At 30.3% G+C, this 23809-nt stretch overlaps 1 protein-coding gene across 4 annotated transcripts in view; it reads right to left on the bottom strand.

Annotated features, from left to right (window-relative positions):
- The window catches only part of LOC107442136 (agrin), a 187935-nt gene that overhangs the window by 110794 nt on the left and 53332 nt on the right, over positions 1–23809 (bottom strand). For all 4 annotated transcript variants that reach the window (XR_011637173.1, XR_011637174.1, XM_071182999.1 and 1 more), the window contains exon 2: positions 7456–7491. Coding sequence is in view for 2 of the 4 variants with exons in the window: in XM_071182999.1 (XP_071039100.1) it covers positions 7456–7491 (36 nt within the window). In the remaining 2 variants the exon portion in view is untranslated. The remainder of the gene's footprint in view (positions 1–7455; positions 7492–23809) is intronic.

Genomic DNA, 23809 nt, shown 5'->3' with positions numbered 1-23809 from the left:
CTAGCTGCATGGCCTTTGGCATTTGAGGAAAATTGAATTTTAATGTGCAATTTTATGGGCTGACTGCTCTAACGTAAAAGGTGATAATTTTTCGAAAATTCTCTACGAGATTTTTCTTTTCTAGAATGTATTTTATTGGCTTGGTATCTTTTGGAAATTTTGATAGATTTTTCAAAGAAATAAGGAAGTATAATAGAATTTAGACAACTATTTTTAAAAAAACGAATTGCAAACTTGATCAAATTAGTTATAACTTATTAGGAAGAAAATAACGCAGTAAAAGCGCATCTTTGTAAAAGAATAAATTGTAAATAATGTTAAAGAAATACTGGTCTGCAACATTCGTATTCATTTGTTTTAATTACTCTATAGTGAATTGTAAATTACACTATTACTTATTTAACAAACAACATCAAATAATTAGATGTTATATTTAATGAATAGATATCACACCTATGTTATGCTACTAAATGTAAAAGGGTTCTATGATTCATGTAAGATTTCAAATTGTTAGTGCAATTAAAGATTACCTAAAGGTTACCATTAGTGCCGTTAATGGTTACCAAAATGTTACCATTTGAGCAATTAAATGTTTCCTATATAAAAAAAGACATAATATTTTGTAGTATTTTGAATAATGCTTAGTCAAAATCTTTTATCAAAATGATCTCATATTAATGCGATTTCAGAATTGGCCGTCCAGATCATGCAATTAAGCTATACGATTTTTTTTTAAATTAATTTCTGATGACTTGTGTTTATGCCAACAAGCCCATAACCACACAGTAAAAAATAAAGCAATCATGGATTACGGCAATAATTAAATTATGCAAAATTTATTAAAATTACCACCTGTGAAGTAAAATGCATAAAGGTCAATAGGGTTATTTTTTCTGGAGAATCCGAATCTGCAATAAAATAATTTGGGTTCATATTTACGATTTCAAAGTTGCCCCCAAAGTGAAGGAATGGGTTTTATTTTTGTAGCCATTGCTGAACAGCCGACCTAGTTTTTTGGGTTTACGACTAGAGAAATTGGGATGTTCAAATCAGCAGCCTTGTAATTTTGAAGTCAATCCAGAAGACAAGGAAACTCCTAGATCACGTATTGGGAGAAATTTGCCTTCGTGGAGGACTTTTCGGTTGAACTAACTCTCATTTGCGTTACATGAGGAAAACCATGAAAACTTCAATTGGTTAGCCTGCCTGTAAGTTGACTCTAGCATGATCCGTCTACCACTGAGGATATTTCACGTCAGCACTGTGGTTGGTGCAAGCCGGATGCGGAATTCGTATCGACTGGGATTCAAACCCGGTTCGCCTCATTGGAAGGTGGACGCTCTATCCCCTGAGCCATCCCTGAGCCATCGCGGCTCAAGGGATGGGTTTGTTATCATTGTTAATATTTCAAAAATATTGATTGTGTCAATTTTCGTTTTATTGATTCGATGTATATTTCTCTAGATATTTGACCACCTCCATTTTTTTTTTGCATTTTCCCCGTAAAAAAGTGGGCGTAAGAACAATTTATAAAATTAAAAACGTAATTAAATCAACTAGAATCAACAAAATATTAAAATTTAAACCATTTTTACAGAGATATCTTCTTTGAAAATTATTATGAAAAATAGTTTTAATAAATATAGTATATTTATAATTAAAGAAATTAGTTTTTTCTCTTTTTTGAAAGAAAATATAGAAATGATACGCATTAAAAAACTAAATATAATAAAGATTATACAACTCAAAATGAAATGATATGAAAAACAATGTGTACTTAATAAATGCATGATAAACTTTCAATGCTTACGTATAAAAACGCAAAATATAGAGTCTAGATTAAAATTTACATAATGAAAATAAAAACTTTTCCCAGTTTACTAAAACTTTAAATTTTGAAAAATACCTTTTTTTATAGAGACATAATTAACTTACAAAAATTGTTATTTGGTTATGTATCATTAGTAAAAGTAAGTGTAAATATTATTAAAAAAATAAAGTTAAAATTATAAATTCACGCTATACTTCCAATTTTTTTAATTAAACCGATCTTTACTTGAAGGGGAAAAAAATACAAAAATTTTTTTCTTATTTTATTTTTCAAATTTTCTTCAAGAATAAAAATTTGTTTTAAGAATTTAAGAAGAATGTAATCTGATGTCTCTTAGTTAAATTTTTATTTAAAGTTTATAATATGATAAGAAATCCGTTTTTTTACTTAGTTTTTTCCAACTTTTACTAAAGGTTAATTTATGGATCGAATTTACTAAATAAAGACATACACAGAGTGTACGCCTTTAATATTTTTACAGCCTTTATGCAGAAAAATACATATTCATGCTTGATAATTCATAAACCAGGGGTAAAACTTATACACTAGCGAACCACTAATAAGAAAAGCTGACTTTGAAATGTCCAAACTTTGTGGGGGAAAACTGCGATGATTTGAAAGTGTTTTGAATGAATAATTTATTTTTAGTTTTGTAGTAATATTCCATTTAACTAGTTGAAAATACTATAGAAATAAAAAGGAATGTTCTTTTTTTTTAATTTTTAATAGTTTATGGTAATTTTCATACCTAGAAGGCATTTTTATTTTATTTTTTAATCGTCGTTGAACAGCTGACCCAAGTTTGGGTTTGCGACTGCTAATGTTCAATTTCGCAGGTCTGTAATTATAAACCTAATCCAGAAGACAAGGGAATTCCTCGATCAAACATTGGGAGAAATATTGCCTTCGTGGAGGACTTTTTTGATGAAACTAACCTGCAATTTCGCTACATGCAGAGGAAAATCATGAAAATAGTTCCCAGTTAGCCTGACGGCAAGGGGACTCTAACCCATGATCCGTCTACCACTGAGGATATCTTACGTAACCACTGTGGTCTGTGTGCGCAGGGTGCGGAATTCGTATCGACCAGATCGAGGAATTCGATCGCTGGAATTCGAACCCGTTCACCTTATTGGAAGGCAAACTCTCTTTCGCCTGAGCCACCACGGCTCCAAGAAAATGATTAGTATTTTATTTTCAATGACTTATGAAAAGTTCTTTAATGCATTTTTTAGACTGAACTAGAAACTGAGAATGAATAAACATTTCACACCTTGCCATTCCATACAGTATACCAAACGACATACTAGCAAAAATTATAAAATGTATATTAAATATTCTACAGAACGCAACCGTTTCTTACTCTTGCAGTAAATAACAGAAATGGCCTCAATAATAACATGATTCTTTCTAAGAAAAAATATGAATGTGTTTGAGGAAGATTATATGTTTGAGGAAAAATATGTTTGAGGAATAAACGAATTTCAAATAATATATTTCATGACCTATTTTTACGTAACTTAAAGAACGTTACGTAACGATTGATTGATAGTTATACAATGTCGAGGTAAGTATTTTATAATTACAATTTAAACAAAACTTTATATAGACAAAATGATTAAAATACCCGACTAACTTCTTTAGCAGTTTTTAACTAAAATCATTTTTCGGTTTTTCACATAAAATAAAAATGTATGTTTTTCTCTTTTGTAAAACTCTTTGAGTTTTGTTTCTACATTAAATCGAACAGAAGTTATGATGATTTAAAAAATCATTTACTTTGGCTATTACATTGACAATTGTGCTTTTTTTTGTCCTTCTCCTCAAAACTATTTTTTTGCTTATTTTCTTTCATTTCAAATGCAATATCATAAAATATTTCAGTTGGAATTATTTTATACTTCGCATGAATGTTTTTATATATGTTTAAGTACAAGGTTATAGACTAGCTGTACTAGACTAGGGCATAGACTATTACTTTGTATTTTACGGCTAAAATAAAAATAACTAATTGCAATTTTTGGTCCTTTTTTGCCAATTAAGTTTCGATATTTACTGTAAATGAATCGAAGCATTAATAAGTCTTCGAAGTCTATTCCCTAAGTGAAGTTTTTATGAATATGATAAAACAAGAGTAATGAAAATGTAATACATTTCAACAAAGTTAAGAAATTTTTAAAAGAGGTTGATTATAGGTCGTTTTTGACCAATTTTCCATCCATATTTACTAAAAAGAAATTCTTCATATTTTTTTGGTATTCATATTATGCTTTAGTGTATAATGCACATATAGATCCAAATAAAAAAACTCTAAAATAAAAATTGAAAAATTGTGCTTTCGAAAACATTTGAATACTTTAATATACTTTTTTATATACTTATTACCTTAATGTATACATTACAGTATATAATACATATATATACTGTAATTTTAGTTATACTGTATATTAGTACAATTATATTATATCTTTATGCATTTTTATTACTATTGCTTTTATCACTATTTCACATTTTTTGTACATTATTTGAAGTTTTATTATTCAAAAATTTAAAACCTACTTTATTATCTTGAGTTATAGTAAATCTTGAGTTATAATTATTTTATTACAATCTATCTTGAGTTATAATTATTTTATTATAACCAAAATGCAAATGAAGTTTCCTTTTTCAAACATTTTCCGTTTTAAATTTTTATTCATAAATTTTTAATTACAAACAGGAAATTAAGTACAATTGCATTATTAAACTTTTAATATAATGCCGAATGAGGAAATATAACATTTTCTATCTCAATCGCAACAAGAATATATATATTCACATATCAAATAAACATACATTAAAATGAATAAATCATACAGATACTTCCATATCATTTAAGTCTACTTGAGTAATCATTTTCGTAGTTTATCCAAATTCATTAAAAAATTTATTCAATTTATTTTTTTCACTTGGCTAAATTGAAGAACCCATCAAAGACACCGTCACGGAAAAATTCTCTATTAAAATATGACGAAGAAAAACTGGCTAGACCATATGTCCCGAGGGCCTTTAATAAGACGTAATAATAAACGCAACAGTTTTTAAAAATAGAGAAATAAATATCTGAATATAAATAAGTAGATTTTGAAAAGAAAGTTAAATATTTTTCAACCGTAATGTGAAATAAAAATGACATTATTGAAATCTAAATTTTAGAGCTGAAATAAAATTTAAACGAAAATTCCTTGAATAAAAGAGATGATTAAATTTACAATCAAATATTACAAATAAACGATCTACACTGTTAGAAATTCCTCTGAAAAAATGGTTTAATAACTATTTATTGAATGGTTATTTTACCTTATTTAATCAAAACAGTCAAATAACCATAAACAAAATGGTAATCAAACTGTTAAGTTTAGAAAAAAACTGTTTATTAACTGCTTTCACCTAATACGGTTAAACAACCAGAATTTTATCGCAACAACTGGAACCACCTAAGGAAGCGACTTAGTTCTTCGCAACTGCGTACGTATCATAGCCGAGCGGACTTATCTGCAAATCTCATAACCGGCAGAACTGGAGATCGAGTCCTAGTGTTGACAACACAATATTTCCTCCATTCTCTTCAGCACATGAAGAATTTCCGGTGTCCGGCACTCTCCAATGACCATTACCTTATAAAAAGCTGAACTACTATGTCTAGTTAAATAATTAATTTCCTTCTACGTTTTTGAAAAGTGCTAGTTGTGAATGGTTAAAAAAACCATATAGTTTTGTGTTCATGGTATTATAATCATTCTTTTTGTAAATGGTTTCAAAACCATAAATGGAAAAAAAAAATGTTCTTTACCGTTAACTTTACGGTTAATCGGATGGACAGACACCTGCCAGGTATTTTATCATAATTTTAGAATGAAAATTTTAACAGTGTAAACACGTAGATATGTGTATAGAAGGAAAGGTTTTATAAGGAGGAAAAAGTTATTAACATAATACACATTTTGAATATTAGTGATTTCAATCTTACTACTTTTTTTGTTTTTAAACAGTAATAATTGATTAGAAAACAGTTAATGTTCTTTAGAATATAATTAGAAAGCAATTTTAAAGCAATAGTTTCCTTTTTCTAATCATCCGTTTAATAATCATTTCAATTGTCAAAACTTCACGATAATTTATAATTTTTTCTTCGCTTGTTTTTAAAACTGATTAATTAACTCGAAATAAGAGAATATTCTTTTTTAGTTCCGTCAGCTGTTTTTCAAAAAAATTAGTTTTCTTTATTTAATCACTAATTAAATTGGTATACATATCATCGGGGAGTTTTTAATTCAGGGCGCATTTCAAAATGCATGTTTAAGGAAATGAACATAGCTCAAAAACCGTGTTTAAGGAAATGAACACAACTCAAATGCGTATTTGCGTAAATGAACACAGCTCGAAATGCGTTTTAAAGGAAAAATACAGCTCGAAATTCGCGTTTAATGAAATGAACACAGCTCGAAATGCATGTTTAAGTAAAATAAACACAGCTCAAAATGCGAACTGAAGAAAATAGGCACAGCTATAATTGAGTATTTTCGAAAGCTGTCACTGCTCAAAATGCGTATTTAAGATAAGGGACATGGTTTTAAATGCTTAATTCAGAAAACAGACAAACTATTTAAGAAGATGAAAATAGAATTTAATTCCGTTTTTTCAAACTTCTTTTACGAGAATAGTTTATTTATTAGTTAATTTATTTATTTTTTTAGCTGAAGTATAACTTATTAAATCCAAATATATTCGTCTATTTGAATAAATTACTTGATATATTTTATTAAAGATGATATATTTCATTTTATTTTTTTAAAAAGAAATAGAAATCTATGCGTCACATCTCGTAATTTATGCATCACAATTCTTTTATCGTTGTTAATTAAACTGATAGATTTGCATAACTTGTGAAAAAGTTCGAATGATTCTACACTGTAGGTTAGGTACAAATTGAATTTTTAAAAAAAAAATTAATCTAAAAATTTAATCTTTTTTTAATCTATAATTTGCTTATTTAATGGTGGAAAGTTACTTATTAGTCTGAAAGAACTGTAAAAAATCGCCATATTACTATTAAAGCCTTTTAAATTTTGTAATACGTACTACTGATATAATGTTATTTTGTGCTTTTAGTAGGTACTAAATATATTATTATTGCTACCGAGATACCTACTGTAGGTACTATTTAAAGTCCCGGATGAAGTAACAAGTCCCGGATAAAATTAATGATCATGGTAATTTTCGAATTTCTGAAATTCACCTCAAGCAAAAAAAAAATAATAATAAAATAAAAAATACTGAAAAACAATGAATATAGTTAATCTTTAATTTGCTGAGTTGAACTTCAAAAAATGGTTTTTGAAGTAACACATAACCCACGGAAAAACAGCAACTAATAAATAAAAACGAATTGTTTTAATATGGCAGAATAATTCTATAGTTTTGAGTACAAAATAAGCATTTTCTTTTTTTCACCCCGTACGAAGCACATATATGTAGCTCGTATTGGAATATTAACTTCTACAATGTATACATAGTTTAATGACAATTAAAATATGTTTTATACACAAATGAAAAAAACATTGGAGTGATAAAATTTTTCTTACTTTCAATGAGAGCAGATTTCTTTGCTTGTGGAATATCTGAAAAAAATAAATAAGAAAATTAATACCTATAAAGTAAAATGAGTGTCAAGTAAGTTTTGAATATCAAAAATAATCTATTTTATCGAAACATTAGAAGGCTCCACAACCTACCTTTTCGTTCAGTAAACCCATAATTTTTTCTCATTAATTTTTTTTCTCCCCTTAACGTCACTATTTTCTTCCATAAAACACAGAGCATTTTAATGACGAAATATACAATTGTTACGGCTTTATCTAATTTTATTTTGTAATATGTTAGTTATAACAATAATGAACGATTACCTAGATTTGAATAATAATTTAAAACATTACCTGAGGAATACAGGTGGAGCGACTCATTAAGAATGAGATTAAATATGAAGCGATTTGACTCGTTGATGAGACTTATAACAGTGCTAAGAGAGGACGGATTTTATAGCTTTTCATTCGGTGTTTTTTAGTTAATTTCTTATAAATGTTATATGATTCATAATTGTATATTTGACGCCTAAATTCTCTCTCTCTCTCTCTTTATATATATATATATATATAAAACAAAAATTATAAATACTAAATACTTTTGTATTAATAAAAGCATTAAAACTCTTTCGTTTTCATAAAATGTCTTTGGTAAAGAATAGGTGTAGAAATTCTATTTTGGGACCTCAAGGCTGAAAACATACCATTGAATTTTAATTAGATTTATATTTCAAAGAAGGAGTTATTTTTAGAATCTTGTTCCTCTTTCACTTCCATATTAGGAAGCATTAGATGATTATCGATGACGCGTAGAGTTACAAACTATGCAGTGACATAGCCTTTTCTCATCCTTTTCTGTTACTATATAATGCTCGAGCAATGGTTTTCGCGTGTCTTTTGCCGTATGATGTACACTAACTAAACTTCGTCAGATTTGTCTGTATTTGCGTCCTCCCCCTTCCATCAGGGAGAGTGGGTGCGACTTCTGCTTCTACCATCGAACAATTCAATAAAAAGCTTGTAAAAAATTATGGCTTCTGAATTCTCCTAATTTGACTATAACAATCCAGAAATAACGAGGTTGTAACCCTGTTATTATAAGCCGGCAGGATAGTTGCTTGCGGAGGAAACTTACGCATTTCTATCTCTTAGAAACTAAGCTTAACGGAGGCTGGCTGTGGCTTCGGAATTCCTCATTCCATCACACACCAGGGGAAAAAATTGCTTCATCGGCGGTGGATAAAGTTGAAGCATGATCCCTCCCCGTCCGTTCATNCTTGTTATCAGCATTATAAACTTATATAAGGCAATTTTAATACAAACAATAATATAAACTTATATAAAGCGAGGAAGCAATATTATGTAACAAATTACTATAGGGCATTAGCCGGAGATTAATTTCCGTATTCGAAGCACACGTGGCAGAGCCTTACTCGGGTTAACTATATTTGAGGGTGCCCCTAGTTTCTCGCCAAGTTGTAATCGCGGTTGATCACCATGCTGGGCGATATTGAAACCCAATCGTGAATCTGATTGGTTTAGATTTTAGTGTTATTTTTAAATGTTCAACGGTATATGTAATTTCAGAGGTCCGTTAGTTCTAAGTTGGATACCGGCTGGTAAGGCTACTTTTTCTTCTGGTCAATAAGATCGAATGTATGTGGGCTGTCATAAAAAGGGACTTTAGAGAAAAATGTCATCGCCAGTCCGGTACCACAGACGCCATTTTCGGTTCGCATTTCACCGAATTTATTTGGCGATGGAGGTACACAGATTCTAATCATGATTAATTTAGACAGTATCTAACTGCTATTAGAGAATTCCGTGCACCTAAATCTGAGGATATTCACGCTTAAAGAGAAATGAGTTGTTTTTTTTTTCCTTTTCTTTCTGTGCTTACTCCATTAGTTTTTTTTTCGATTCACAATGCATTTTCTTGGGTTTATTAATTTTGCACATATCGGGTTCATTACAAGTTTATAAAGTTTTGGCAGATGTTTTGTTGACATTTTCCGATGTTTTATTGAAATATCATTATATTTTGGCAGCTATTCCTGTTACTATTCCTGTTTGTCCGGTGTTCCGCGCAAACAGGAATGGCGCCAAACATACGTTGCCCATTTCGCCAAGGGGCATCCTGGAGTACATTTTTACCCCTACTAACTCAAATCATTGTTGATCTTATAGGATGCCGGACGCTCCTTATATGGTGCTTTATCTCCCCCCCCCCAGTAATTTTAATTTGAAACTGAAAACAATTAAAACCTCAAGAAAAGGAATTTAAAATGTGGCAAACAAATTAAAACATGTAATATTAATAAGTTGATGATGAGTAATATTTCAAAAGCAAGCAAGTATTACTTTTAATCAGACAAAAAGCAAATTATATAATAAAAACATATGTAACTGAAATTCGACAAATTAAATTAAGCAATTAAATTTTTTTGTCATATTGAATACTAATAAAAAAAATGTAAAATGAAATAATTATGTTATCAATGATCAATAAACATTGTCTGAATTTTTATAAAAAAATAAGGCGAAAACAATTAAATTAAAAAATTTTTACAATAGATCTCTGAATATTTACAAAGCATTGTACATTTTTCATTGAATTTTCTTTTCACATCATTTTGTGTACCAATGATTTGCACTTTTATGCATTATTTAAGAAATATCTCAAGCAAATATGAACTGTTAATTAAAATTTCTGACTTCATGATTTTTTGAAAGTAAGTAAAAACAATTAAAAGTAAGAAAAAACAATGATAAAATAAAAAATTATTTACAAAACCTCCTTATATACAAAATATTTTATCAATTTCTCTTCAATATTATTCGTTTTAATTTAAACGTCTTGACTCTTCATCGTTTCTTCGCCGTGCATTTAGCTGTCGCGTATTGATAGTACTGCGATTATTTTCCCGGTAATTTTGTACTGCTAAATTATGTTCAGCTCTATGTCGCTGTTCATATCTCCTAAGATATTCACGGCGATCCATTTTTTATAAGAGATATAAGAATTTTAAAGTAAACTCTGTTCAATATATTTCACACATTCAATACAAAATAAAAACAACAAGATTTAGCTGGTAAGTTAAGTTGTAACATTTCTGCAGACAGCATTATTAAAAATTATTACCTTTACGCACACATGCGTTCTCAATTTTGATTGGCTGTTTTGTGCGTTACTAACCAGAAGACTTCTGTGATTGGCTATGTGTTATCATTCCACTCTCTTCTTATATATAAAGATATATAATACAAAAATTATAAATACTAAATACTTTTGTATTAATAAAAGCATTAAAACTCTTTCGTTTTCATAAAATGTCTTTGGTAAAGAATAGGTGTAGAAATTCTATTTTGGGACCTCAAGGCTGAAAACATACCATTGAATTTTAATTAGATTTATATTTCAAAGAAGGAGTTATTTTTAGAATCTTGTTCCTCTTTCACTTCCATATTAGGAAGCATTAGATGATTATCGATGACGCGTAGAGTTACAAACTATGCAGTGACATAGCCTTTTCTCATCCTTTTCTGTTACTATATAATGCTCGAGCAATGGTTTTCGCGTGTCTTTTGCCGTATGATGTACACTAACTAAACTTCGTCAGATTTGTCTGTATTTGCGTCCTCCCCCTTCCATCAGGGAGAGTGGGTGCGACTTCTGCTTCTACCATCGAACAATTCAATAAAAAGCTTGTAAAAAATTATGGCTTCTGAATTCTCCTAATTTGACTATAACAATCCAGAAATAACGAGGTTGTAACCCTGTTATTATAAGCCGGCAGGATAGTTGCTTGCGGAGGAAACTTACGCATTTCTATCTCTTAGAAAATAAGCTTAACGGAGGCTAGCTGTGGCTTCAGAATTCCTCATCCCATCACACACCAGGGGAAAAAATTGCTTCGTCGGTGGTGTATAAAGTTGAAGGATGATCCAACCCCGTCCGTTCATGAACCTGTACCTGTTCCTATACCTCGCCGTTATCGGAAGAAGGTTGGCTGGAGACATACCCGAGACCGGACAGGAAATGAATTGGAGATACTGACCGATAATTTTATGATATCGTAGGTCAAGTGACCTAAATATTTTATTATGAATAATTGAATAGAGAAATGTATTTAAGAGTTAGATTGCATTTTTTGTGTTTATATTGCTTTTTTTTAAAATTATGATATAATATTGTTTTTTGTTTATCGTGCATTTAAAATGTTTTTGAAATAAATAAATGTGGTTCAAACGTCAATTAAACTAGTGACAGCAAATAAAATTAAGTTGTTATTCAAACTTTTATTTTCTAATGATTTATCACGATTAAATCGTAATAAAATACTAAATTTTTCAGAACTTTCTTTTGAAACTAATGATGAAGAATTTTCAAATAAACGTAAAGAAATTTGTAATACTTTTACTTTTTCGGACTTGGTCAAAACTAAATATTCCTATTAATAAATGCGAAAACTTAAATGTTACCAAAACAAAAGGATATTTAACACTTAACAAAATTTGAGAGTTTCCCCTTAAGATAGACGAAATCGTTATCTCAGCTAAGTTTTTATACTTGATACTGATTTACCATATGCTTTATTAGGGTTGCAAACTTGCAAAGATTTTTGTTTGTTTATTGATTGTGTCGGGCAAGTTGTTACTCAATTTGGTGAGAGACTGATCACCTCTGCTAATTCTAACAATGACAACTTATTTTTGCACATTAGACAGCAGAATTCTCAAAATGTTAAGGTTAAAAATGGTGAAAAAATAAAAGTTAAAGATGTTTCAGTAAAAGTAAACATCGAAAAAAAAATAAGGTAAAGGGTAAGCCATGGCGAAGCCATTGGCTGCGGATTCGAATCCGCAATGAACTAATCAGAATGAACCGCAATGAATCCGCAATGAACTAATCCGAAGAAATGAACTAATTACACATTTTGATAAATTTGCAAGCTCAATGGAGGATCGTTCCTATTAATCTTGCAAAATAAATATTTTCTACGAGTCGACTATGCCTTATTTTCATGGCCATGAAAAAATTAAGTGGTCCGTTACTCTCAGTGTCACGGTTCATTAACAGACGTTGACCTCCTCAAGCAAAGAGAGACATGTTTCTTTTTTAACAGCCATTTCACTCATATTTGAAACTTTGAATTTAAGGCACATATACCCTTATAATGCCCATTTTTTATTGGCCATAAATGTTATAAGTATAATATTAATTTTGAGGTCAAATTTTTAGTCGCAAACTAAATATATGCTACGCTNAAAATAAATAAAAAGAATAATTTAAGTAAACAAAATTTTGAAATAGTACATGTATCAAAGCTTAAGAAATATCACAGCCCCAAATGTCGAAATTAAGTCATGAATCCAGAGGAAAATAATTTTTTTTTTTTACTTTCTTCAACGGAAGAAGTAAACCCTGTTTTTTTGGTGGGGAGATCTGAATCGCGTGTGGAGATGTTTACCTCAGCATCATTTGGATGTGAGGGCGATGGAAGTTGAACTTTTTTTTCTCTACAAGATGAGAAAAATTTTATAAACTATTTTTGTATTGATCCGTTTGGATCTCTCAATATCACTCTGCTTCATGAAATTCTGTTTTCCTCCATTTTTAAGGGGAATACAGATTTTCATCAAGTAAATAACCTTTTTAATCACACAGAATTTTAAATTATGATTAAATGACACTTCTTGTCCAGTTCGTTTGCATAAAAGTTTTGTATATTTTTGTGCCAATAAAAAAAATTTTTTTTTGAAAGTTTTAGTAGAATAGTTATATAAACATGTTTCTTCTTCTTTCTGTTTAGTTGACTAAACCGATAAATTGCATTATCATGTTTTTATGCTGTCATTGTAAATCATTGTTTCTTTACATATAATTGAAAAAATATTATTTGTTGTAGCGAAAAGGAACAGTCGTACCAACCTAAATTTTAGAAATTTAAAGTATTCTAAATGTTTTTATTTTTGGCTTACCAATTTTTTTTTTTTTGGGGGGGGGGGTGTAATACGAAAATTATAAATACTTTTGTATTAATAAAAGCATTAAAACTCTTTCGTTTTCATAAAATGTCTTTGGTAAAGAATAGGTGTAGAAATTCCATTTTGGGACTTCAAGTCTGAAAACATACCATTGAATTATAATTAGATTTATATTTCAAAGCAGCCGGCCAGGTGACCGAGTGGATAGAGTGCGTGACTGCGAAGCCATTGGCTGCGGGTTCGAATCCCACTCTGGGCATGGATGTTTCGCTCTCTTTTTGCTGTCCTCTGTTGTGTGTGGTGCGTGAATGTGGCCCACCCTATAAACGGGTTTGCGGCAGTGTGGCGTGGGCAATGTTGCTCGCCTCCGTGACTTTGGTTCACGCGTGAACACTGGGTAACGCTAAATGAGCAACAATACCGGCATCTCCATAGGCAAAGATTCAAATTCAGTGCCTGCCATTGAAAAAAAACATTTCAAAGGAGGAGTTACTTTCAGAATCTTGGTCCTCTTTCACTTCCATATTAGGAAGCATTGAATGATTATCGATGATGCGTGAAGTTGCAAACTATGCCGTGACTGAGCCTTTTCGCATCCTTTTCTGCTAGCATATAATGCTGGAGCAATGGTTTTTGCGTGTCTTTTGCTGTATGATGTACACTAACTAAACTTCGTCAGATTTGTCTGTACTTGCGTCGTCCTCCCCCCTCCATCTGGGAGAGTGGGTGCGACTTCTGCTTCTACCGTCGAACGATTCAATAAAAAGCTTGTAAATAATTGTGGCCTTTTGAATTCTCCTAATTTGACTATAAAAATCCAAAAATAACGAGGTTGTAACCCTGTTATTACATATATATATATACAATGTATCTATTTGCACAACGAAACAAAATGGATTGAGCTGAATTTTATTGTTAAAAAAAATCACAGCAATTCAAAGATACTAAATTTATAATTCAAAGAAATAAACTAATTACACATTCTGATAAATTTGCAAGCTCAATTGAGGATCGTTCCTTTTAATCTTGTAAAATAAATATTTTATACGAGTCGACTATGCCTTATTTTCATGGCCATGAAAAAATTAAGTGGTCCGTTACTCTCAGTGTCACGGTTCATTAGCACACGTTGACTTCCACAAGAAGTGAGAGAAGAGATGTTTATTTTTTAACAGCCATTTCACTCATATTTGAAACTTTGAATTTAAGGCATATATACCCATATAATGCCCTTATTTTATTGGCCATTAATTTTATAAGTATGATATTAATTTTGAGGTCAAATTTTTAGTCGCAAACTAAATATGTACAACGCTCATTTTTTTTTATCAGAAACAATTCAAAAGAGCAGCGATGGTTCAGGGGATAGACCTTTTGCATTCCAATGACGTGAACCGGGTTCGAAACCCCAGCGATGGCTGGTTGACACAAATCAGCATCCGGCTTGCAAAGATCCCAGTGCTGACGTGAAATATCCTCCGTGATAGATGGATCATCCCTTTGCCGTCAGGCTAACCGTAAGAGGTTCTCGTGGTCTTCCTCTCCATGTAACGCAAATGGAGGTTAGTTCCATTAAAAGGTCCTTCACGAAGGCAAATTTCTCCCAATACTTGATCCAGGAGCTTCATTGTCTTCTGGATTGGGTTCGAAATACAAGGCTACAGAATTGAATATTAGTAGTCGTAAATCCAAAAATTGGGTCAGCTGTTCAACGACGGTTGTAAAAATTTTATAATATAAACAATTCAAAAGAGATTTTTTTTAAAAAATAAGAGAATTTTATTTTGAAAAAAATAGCTGCAAATAAAAAGAGTAATCCCATCAAAAAGTATAACTCCAAAAAAATGTTACTGAGTATAAATTTTAAAAAATAAAGTTACAAGATACAAATTTTGATAAATTTGCAAATTCAATGGATCCCTGAAGGACAGACTTAATCTTACAAAGTTGTCTAATTCGTTGTTTCCGCAATAAAAAAAAAAAGCATTTTTGTAGGAGTAGACTTTGCCTTATTTTCATGGCCGTGAAAGAATTAAGTGGTCCGTTACTCTCGGTGTCACGGTTCATTAAGCCAGCTTTTAACGCACGCACATTGACTTCTCCCTAGGGGGGGGCGGAAGACTTTGCCCGTTTCTGAACAGTAATTGTGCTCGCTTTACCCCGTCCCTTGGGAGCTGTGGGCATCGGCTCAGACGTGACTTTGGCTCGTTGACTCCTAACTACATTCAGTTGCTGGTTGGATTCTTTTTTTTTTTCATTCTTAGGAAAGCAGCAGACATTTCTTTTTCTTACACATTTTGGGTGGGACTTGTGTGTTTTGGTGGGTTTTCGAACAAAGACTGTTTTAATTCCTCCAACGTCGGAGAAAAGCGAGGGAATTTTTATGTTTTATGATGACTTTCATTTTGAAGTTTAAACTTTATTCAGGAGTTTCGAGAATATCTTGAATTATAAATAGCTTGGCGACAAAAGCCTTTTTTTCTTTTTTTCTTTATATACGTGAAGTTTTAAAATATCATTCTTTAGATTAATGCTGGAGTAAGATAAATTTAAAGAACAGAAATAAAAATATCTTTATCTATCTTTTCTACGTGTAATGCGGTAAAATAACATTTAACAATTCATAAAATTTGCAGATAAATACTGTTCACTGATTTAAAATCCAGAACGTGTATTAAAATGCATTTATCTGAGAAAAGGAATGCCGTTTTTAGAGAAAATTATTATTTTAGATATGCGTTTACAATTTTTTATACTATTACTACGATCCCTGGCCAAGTTATTCGACGCACTATAAAATTCTATGTAAAATCTTAATTATCAGGTGATACTATACAGCTTTATTGTTTTTACGATGGACTGAAACCGGTTTACACTTGCTTATGTTCGAGTATCCATGGGTTAACATTGTAATGCAATTCGTCAAAAATAAATACAAATAGGAAGTATATAAAAAATCTCCGAATAAAAACCAATTGCATGTATGTTTAAATATAAAAGTAATGCATAGATACTCGTGCAAATCATGTCATTATTAAAAAACTACAGTGCGTCTAGTAATTTGGTCTCATTATTACAATATACTAATATGACACCTGATATAATAAATGTTCTATACTTATATAGTATATCATCTCATTTATCCAATTGTCGAATTTATATTATCTATCGTCTAATTTAACCAATTGATACAGGAGCGAAAGCAAGTGCAAACCGGTTTCATCCGAGTAAAAACAATAAAACTGTATAGAGTATCACCTGATAATTAAGATTTTACATAGAATCTTAGAGTGCGTCGAATAATTTGACCAGGGACAGAATAACCTTTTCAAACATTTGATGATATGTCTACCAAACGAATTTAGAGAGATTAGAAATTATTTGATGGTTTAATTGTATCTACATTCAACTATGTCTGGATAGATACAAGGAGTAAAATCTTAATTTGTATATTTTTAATTGCATTTTATTGAAAATATAATTTAGCAATACTAAATTATATTTTCAATAAAATGCAATTAAAAATATACGCCTCAATATTCTAATATTCCAAATCCAGTATTTTATAAAACAAATATTTTATGGAATTTCACATTGAGATATTTTTTTTTATCTTAATGCGCTGTAAAAAAGAAGGGGCTAGTGTGAACATCTTGATTTACTTTTTTTCTAAATTTATGGGTCAGATTTCATCTATGAGAGATCATGGATTGGTAACATTGATGCACATTTCCATGTGCATAATCAGACTGAGGCTAATTTAGTAGAACTTTGTAAAAGAAGGTTTAAAAGGAGCAAAAGCAGCTTTCTCATTTTCCTTTTACTCTCTTATTAACATATTTTATTTTCAGTATTTTAACAAGGCCGGGATAGCCTGGTCGGTAGGGCGTTTGGCCCATGTCCGAGAGTTCGTGAGTTCGAACCCCGCTGGCCGAAAGCTCCCCGTGTAGTAAATAGCGATTGATGCACGTTAAATCTGTGGAGTCGTAACGTCCTGCATGTTCCAATAACAAATCAATATCTCTGGGGGTACTGGATTGGAGAATGATCGTTATCTGATTCAGGTCAAAATTATGATCTGTGGATGAATGAATGTATGAATGGGTCCGCCCTATGAGCGGGTGTGACGTGTGGGTGTGGCAGAAGTCGAATTCTTGGCCATAGATGGCACCCCTCTGTCTAAAACAGACATACGTCAACAACAGTATTTTAACAAAAGGTGATATTATGCTATCAATTATAATTCTTTTGACATAGTTTGACATTAACTTTTGCTCTGTATACTTTCAATTAACCGGCATAAGCTAACACGTGTCTTCGTGTGTTTAGTGTAGAAGATGGAGATGGCTTGTGTAGAAGATGGGGTTGATGTAGAGATGGTGTAGACGTATTCAAATAGACCCCATTCAATATCCAATGGAAGAAATATGAATTGGTTACAAATATTACACATCTGGAGTTATTTACTCTCTGAATCAGAATGATTTTCTAGAATAATGTACCTTTACAATTAATAGGTACATTATTAAGTAAAATATTTATAAAGAAGCATTTAAACTAATTCACTCTTTAAAGGTTTTACGAAAATGTAAGGGAGATGTTTTATAAAGTTTGCTGTTGTTGTTAATAATGTTTGCAAAAAGTTTGCTAATAGAACATTATGCAAGATATATGAATTAGTTAACACATTAAACTAGACATTAATTAAACTAAATACATTAAACTAAACATTAAACTAAAATATAATATCAATAAATGGTATGTTGTTCATACGAAATATTTCATCATGATGTTAAAATTATGGTAATTAAAATTTATTCAACTTAAGATTGATTTCATACTATCTAAAAAAATCAAATTGAATACTGATTTTCAAATCTATTGATTTGCGTTGAAAATGTCTTTTTAGGTATAGTTAAATGCTTCATTACAAAAGTAGTATTCAAATTAATATAAATGAATACTTAATAAGGCTTATATTGAAATTTATTTCATTTTGCATTGAGATATAACTTTCTGTGTTAAAAAAAAATGATTGCGTAATAAGTTACAAAGATTTTTCACACTAGAAGCGTAGCTTGTACACTTCAGTCACGTGTAGATATATATTATTATTAAAAACATTATTATGGAAAAACTAAACTACTTTGCAATTCCAGATGTAAACAAGAATGCTCAAACATATTTTTTTTGATCAAATTCATTAGAAATGTATGCATTATCTCCTGCATTGAAATTTAAATTCTCAAACACATGAATTGTAACAACTATTTTACATATTTCTGAATTTTCCCCGTTTTAAGGCAAATTACAAACCATGCAATTAATTTTGTCTTAATATAAAAGCTTTATATATTTATCATTTAACTTTGTAATTCCAGATGTAAACCAAAATGCAAGTAATCGTCCAATTTTGTTACAAAATATTTCATGAGTTAAAAATCATTTTAAATATAATTTTGCGTCAAATCTGTAAAAAAATAAGCATTAGCCCCCCCCTTTCTCATACATTAAAATTTTATATTCTCAAACACATGAATTGTAAGAACTGTTTTTAATATTACTGAATTTTCCCTATTTTTAAAGCAGATTATAGACCATGCTATTTATTTCGTCAAGATATAGAAGTTTATATATTTATCACATGCTACGATCAAATACATAGTTCATACATATTTAAATAGTTCTAAGAAATGAGGCAAACAAAAACGTCATTAAATTAAATGTTTTATTAATTAATAAATGAATACATAAGCAGAATAATTCAGAATACCCATCAAACTGCATGACATTTTTTTGTGAATTCTTAATTTGGGAGTTAAAAAATAGTATATTTGGGATGATGTGCTAAACTGGTTTTATATTAAGTATTTTAAAATATCTATTTAAATAATATATTTACATTTTTTAAATTATAATTATCATTGAAAAATTAAAAATCTTGATTTTAATATGCACTATTAAGTTTTTAATTCCAATTATTTATTGAAATATTTTTTATTGAAACTATTATTTCCAAAATTTATAAATTTTGATTAAAAAAATAAAAACAAAAGAAAGAAGCTAACCGTTATATCTATCCCAAGGTAAATAAGATGATAACGCAGACTTTGCTTAAGATTTTATTTCATAACATGATTAAAGCAGTTTATTTTGCATTAAAAATAATAAAAACCCTTTTCCATAAAATTGAGAGCAGACGTTTCTTAAAAAACAGTTTGGAAAAATTCTGGAAGCAGATGCTACATAAATCAATCTAAATTTATTTTTAGAGATATGAGATTTGGTAATCAAAAGCAGATTAAGTTATTATTTACTCGCCGTATTTTTGGAGGTAACATGGTAGTTGGAAAAAAAAAATCGCATGAAATTCTCTCCGAAAAAGAAAATATTTCAATGAAAAATTGTAGAAATGAAATTGCATTTCAATTGATTTAGATGAAAGCTAGCTTTATTAGAAGCCACAATTTTATTAAAAAAATACATCTTTTTATAAATAGTAGTAGAACTGGTTTTAACTACGCTTAATTAGTTCAGAATAAATAAATAAAAAATAAAATAAGAGATTGAAAGAAAGATGCATTTCTTAAGTAGACAGAAAAAAAGAGAAAATAATTTAGATATCGTCAAAATCTAAAACTTACTGTTAACCCATATAAAACTTATAACTTTATAAGAACCATAGGAGATTTTTTTTTTTTGAGGGGGGGGGGAAGTTTAAGCGATTTAATTTACAATAAGCGTAGGGAAAGTTTAAGCGATGGACTAAAAGAATTAAAAAAAATTTATAACCGTCGTTGAGCAGTCGACCCAATTCTGGGCTTACGACTACCAATGCTTAACTCCGTAACCTCGTAATTTTGAACCCAATCCAGAAAACAAGAGATCTCCTGGTTCAGTATCCCCAGAGGTATTGATTTGTTATGGGAACTTTGTGACCCAACAGATTTAACGTGCATCAGCCATCATTTACAGGGAGTCTTCGTTCGGCGGGGATCGAAACCACGAACTCTTCGACATGAGCCCAGTGCCCTCCAAACAGGCTACCTCAGCCAAATTAACAATTTATAATTAGTTCGCGAATTATTAACAATTGAACTTGCAGAAAATATACAGAGCTTCAGAAATGCAACTACAGATTTGAAATTTGATGCCCTGAATGGTAACACATATTTATTACATTAGTTGTACCCTGCTCGCGTTACAGCCTCTCCAGGTCAGAATTGTATTTAAAAGAAACTACGCATACCGAAATGAAAATAATTTACAGAATTTGAATGTGGCTTCATTCTCCTATGCTGAAGAAAAAATTTTTAAAAATATACCCGTTTCATTGTAAATAGGTTTTTACAAATGGTTTTGCTCACAATATTTTTTGTCTTTCCGTTCGAATCTTAAGCGAATCAATTAGAAGGTCATCCAACACGTGAACAGGCCCCATACCCACGTCAAAGTTTTTGATGGTTTTCCATTGATGGATCAACATAATCTTGATGGTAACCATCAATAATTCTATCTTGAGTTATCATATTTTTTGATTATCACCAACATAAGTAACAATCACGCCAAAGTAGGAATTTCGGACTGATTTATGATGGTCCAACATAAGAATAGCGACTTATTTTGATGGTTTGTAGATGTTGAACCATCAGAAATTTCCATCATAGTTTCTTGGAAATCAAAAGTTGGAACGATCATGAACCACCATCACCCCAATGTAGCATTTTCCATCATGAAATGATGGAAGTTTGTTGGCGGCATGTCAAAAACCATGAAAGCATTATGGAAAATGTTGGATGATGGTGACCATCAATTGATGTTGGGCCATCATGAATCGCCCTGAAACTAACATAAACCATCAAAATATTTTGATGGGACCATCAAGAATTTTGACTTGGATAGAGCTGTGCATGTGAGAGGTAAGAAATTTCCGTAGTTTGTCCAGATACTTTTAATGTTTGTTTTGTTGGTGCATTTTCATGGCAATGGCAAGACCCACAGTAAATTCGAATTCTTTCGGGATCATTGAGATGAATGGAAACAGAACATTTTCTACTTAAAATTTTCGCTTCGAAAATATTGGTCATCTTCGTTTTCACTGAAATTATTCAGATGCTTTAGAAGAACGGGATAGGGAAGAATCGACCTGTTACCAACCTTTTGGATCCCGTTGCTCATCTGTACCATACGTATGCATATTATAGTGACTTTGACATCGAAAGCTGATTGGTCTAATTTGAATATATAGATGCCACCATTCGCAATATCTTCATTTGCGTGGAACTGACAGAATTTAGTTTTTTTTTCTATAACGTAGTTTCATCCGCTCCACAGAAAAGTGCGCAAAAGACGCGATTTTTTCCAAGTGCGTGAAAATATAGCAGCACTCCCCCAAATGGTTTCAGCACCACACTACGAAAAAAACTTAACTACTTGTGTGATGTATTTATCGTTCGATTTAGATATATTTAATTACATTTTTAAAGATCGCAATAATCGTTTGGTTATTTGTTTTATTTTAGTTCCACAAAATGGTTAGGTGTTAATTCGTCTAGGATGTCGTACGTTAATGAAGATCAAAGTACAATTTGTAAGAGTAAATTACGATTTATTTAAAAAAAAATTAAATTTTACCATTTTTCTTGTGTTTAAATTTATTTTAGTGAATAATAAAGTGCATATTCATATGGATAACATGCACTATTACTCTTTTCAGACAGCAGAAAAAATTCGAAAAAGGTTTATAAAAGCATTATACTTTTTTCTTTCTTTATAAAAGAATTTATTTTGAGACAGAATAAAATAATCGGGATTAAATAAAAATATGACGCAAACAATTTTTACGAATTATAAGATTTACAATTGATTAAAAAATGTTATGTTTCTTCAAAAATACACAGTATAAACACATTTCGAAACGTTAGCATACATTGTAGCTGTCCTATCTTAATTTATTTATTTTTATGGGAAAGAAGCAAAAAAAATTATTATAAAATTTGAGATCATGTTATTGCACCAAAAGGTTGATAATTTTTTCCTATCTTCCATATAAAGNTTAGCATACATTGTTAATTTATTTATTTTTATGGGAAAGAAGCAAAAAAAATTATTATAAAATTTGAGATCATGTTATTGCACCAAAAGGTTGATAATTTTTTCCTATCTTCCATATAAAGGGATAGCTTTACAGACTTTCACAAACGCCATAACATTTCATGTCCGTGTTACAAAAACTGCATCAGTTGATGAGTCTTTGTTTAGTCCAATAGGCAGGATTAATTTAAAGTTCCAGACAGTTTTCTTTACAAAATTCTTTTCCATCTTTATAATTTATATTTATATTCAAAATCGCCAGCCAAGATATCAAATATGGATAAGTTAACCGTATAAAAATAAAAATGCTTTGGGAGAACTTTAAAAAATCGTGACGATGAAAATAAAATGAAAAAAGCAGCTTGGTGTACATACTTGTCGGCATGCGCTGTTTCCTTATATTTTTGTTGCGATCTTTATACATAATTACTCCCTTCTTTTGCTCAATCCAAATTTCTATTTTTTTATTCTTAAAAGATATGATACATTTCTTATACGTTTGAAAACTACAGAAAATATCATCACAGTTTGATATCACACTCTTAAATTTCCAAAGATCGTTTTTACAAATATAAATAGTTTTACGTCTTTATTACGTCGTTAAATCGTCGTTGCAGACGATAAGAGAATAAAGATTTTCATTATTATTTTCTAATGCGTTGGCGCTATGTAAAAGCGATTGTCAGTATACGTTCTCAAGGTAAATATTCTATTCTTGAGGAATAAAGCTTATCGTAAACTATTTTCGGTCTATTTTAGTCTCAGTACTCTTCATCAGTATTCTTCAGTATTAAGGACTACTGAACCAAATGGATGCACTTTTCTTCTTTTTACGTTAGATGACGATTATTTATTCTACGGAGAGTGATTGCAGCATAGATTATTTTCACATATTAAATTACTCCTCCCTTTACTAATGGATTGTTATGAAGAGCATTTTATGTAGTAGTGAATTTTGATACATATTTGATAGTTATTTAGAAAAGATTTTTTACTTTAGTTTATTACATGTTTCCTAATTAAGTACTATATTTATTTTTTAAAAGTCACCAAATTTCGAGATAAAAAGCGTCATTTGAAAAACCGCAAGAAAACTATGTAACCGCTGTTAAGATGAAATTAGAACGAGTACCTAGTGCAGCACCCATTTAATAAATTATCGGGTAATAAGGAATTCTATTAAATTTTTACGAACAAACATAATCTTTCGAATGTAACTAATTTTCATTTTTAGCATTATGTTAAAGTAGAATATATATTAAAGAGTTTTCTTTAG

The sequence above is a fragment of the Parasteatoda tepidariorum genome, chromosome 7, assembly GCF_043381705.1.
Source record: "Parasteatoda tepidariorum isolate YZ-2023 chromosome 7, CAS_Ptep_4.0, whole genome shotgun sequence".
In the NCBI taxonomy this organism is placed as follows: Eukaryota; Metazoa; Arthropoda; class Arachnida; order Araneae; family Theridiidae; genus Parasteatoda; species Parasteatoda tepidariorum.
Note: the sequence above shows the minus strand (reverse complement) of the source record. Positions and strands in the feature narration are given on the sequence as shown.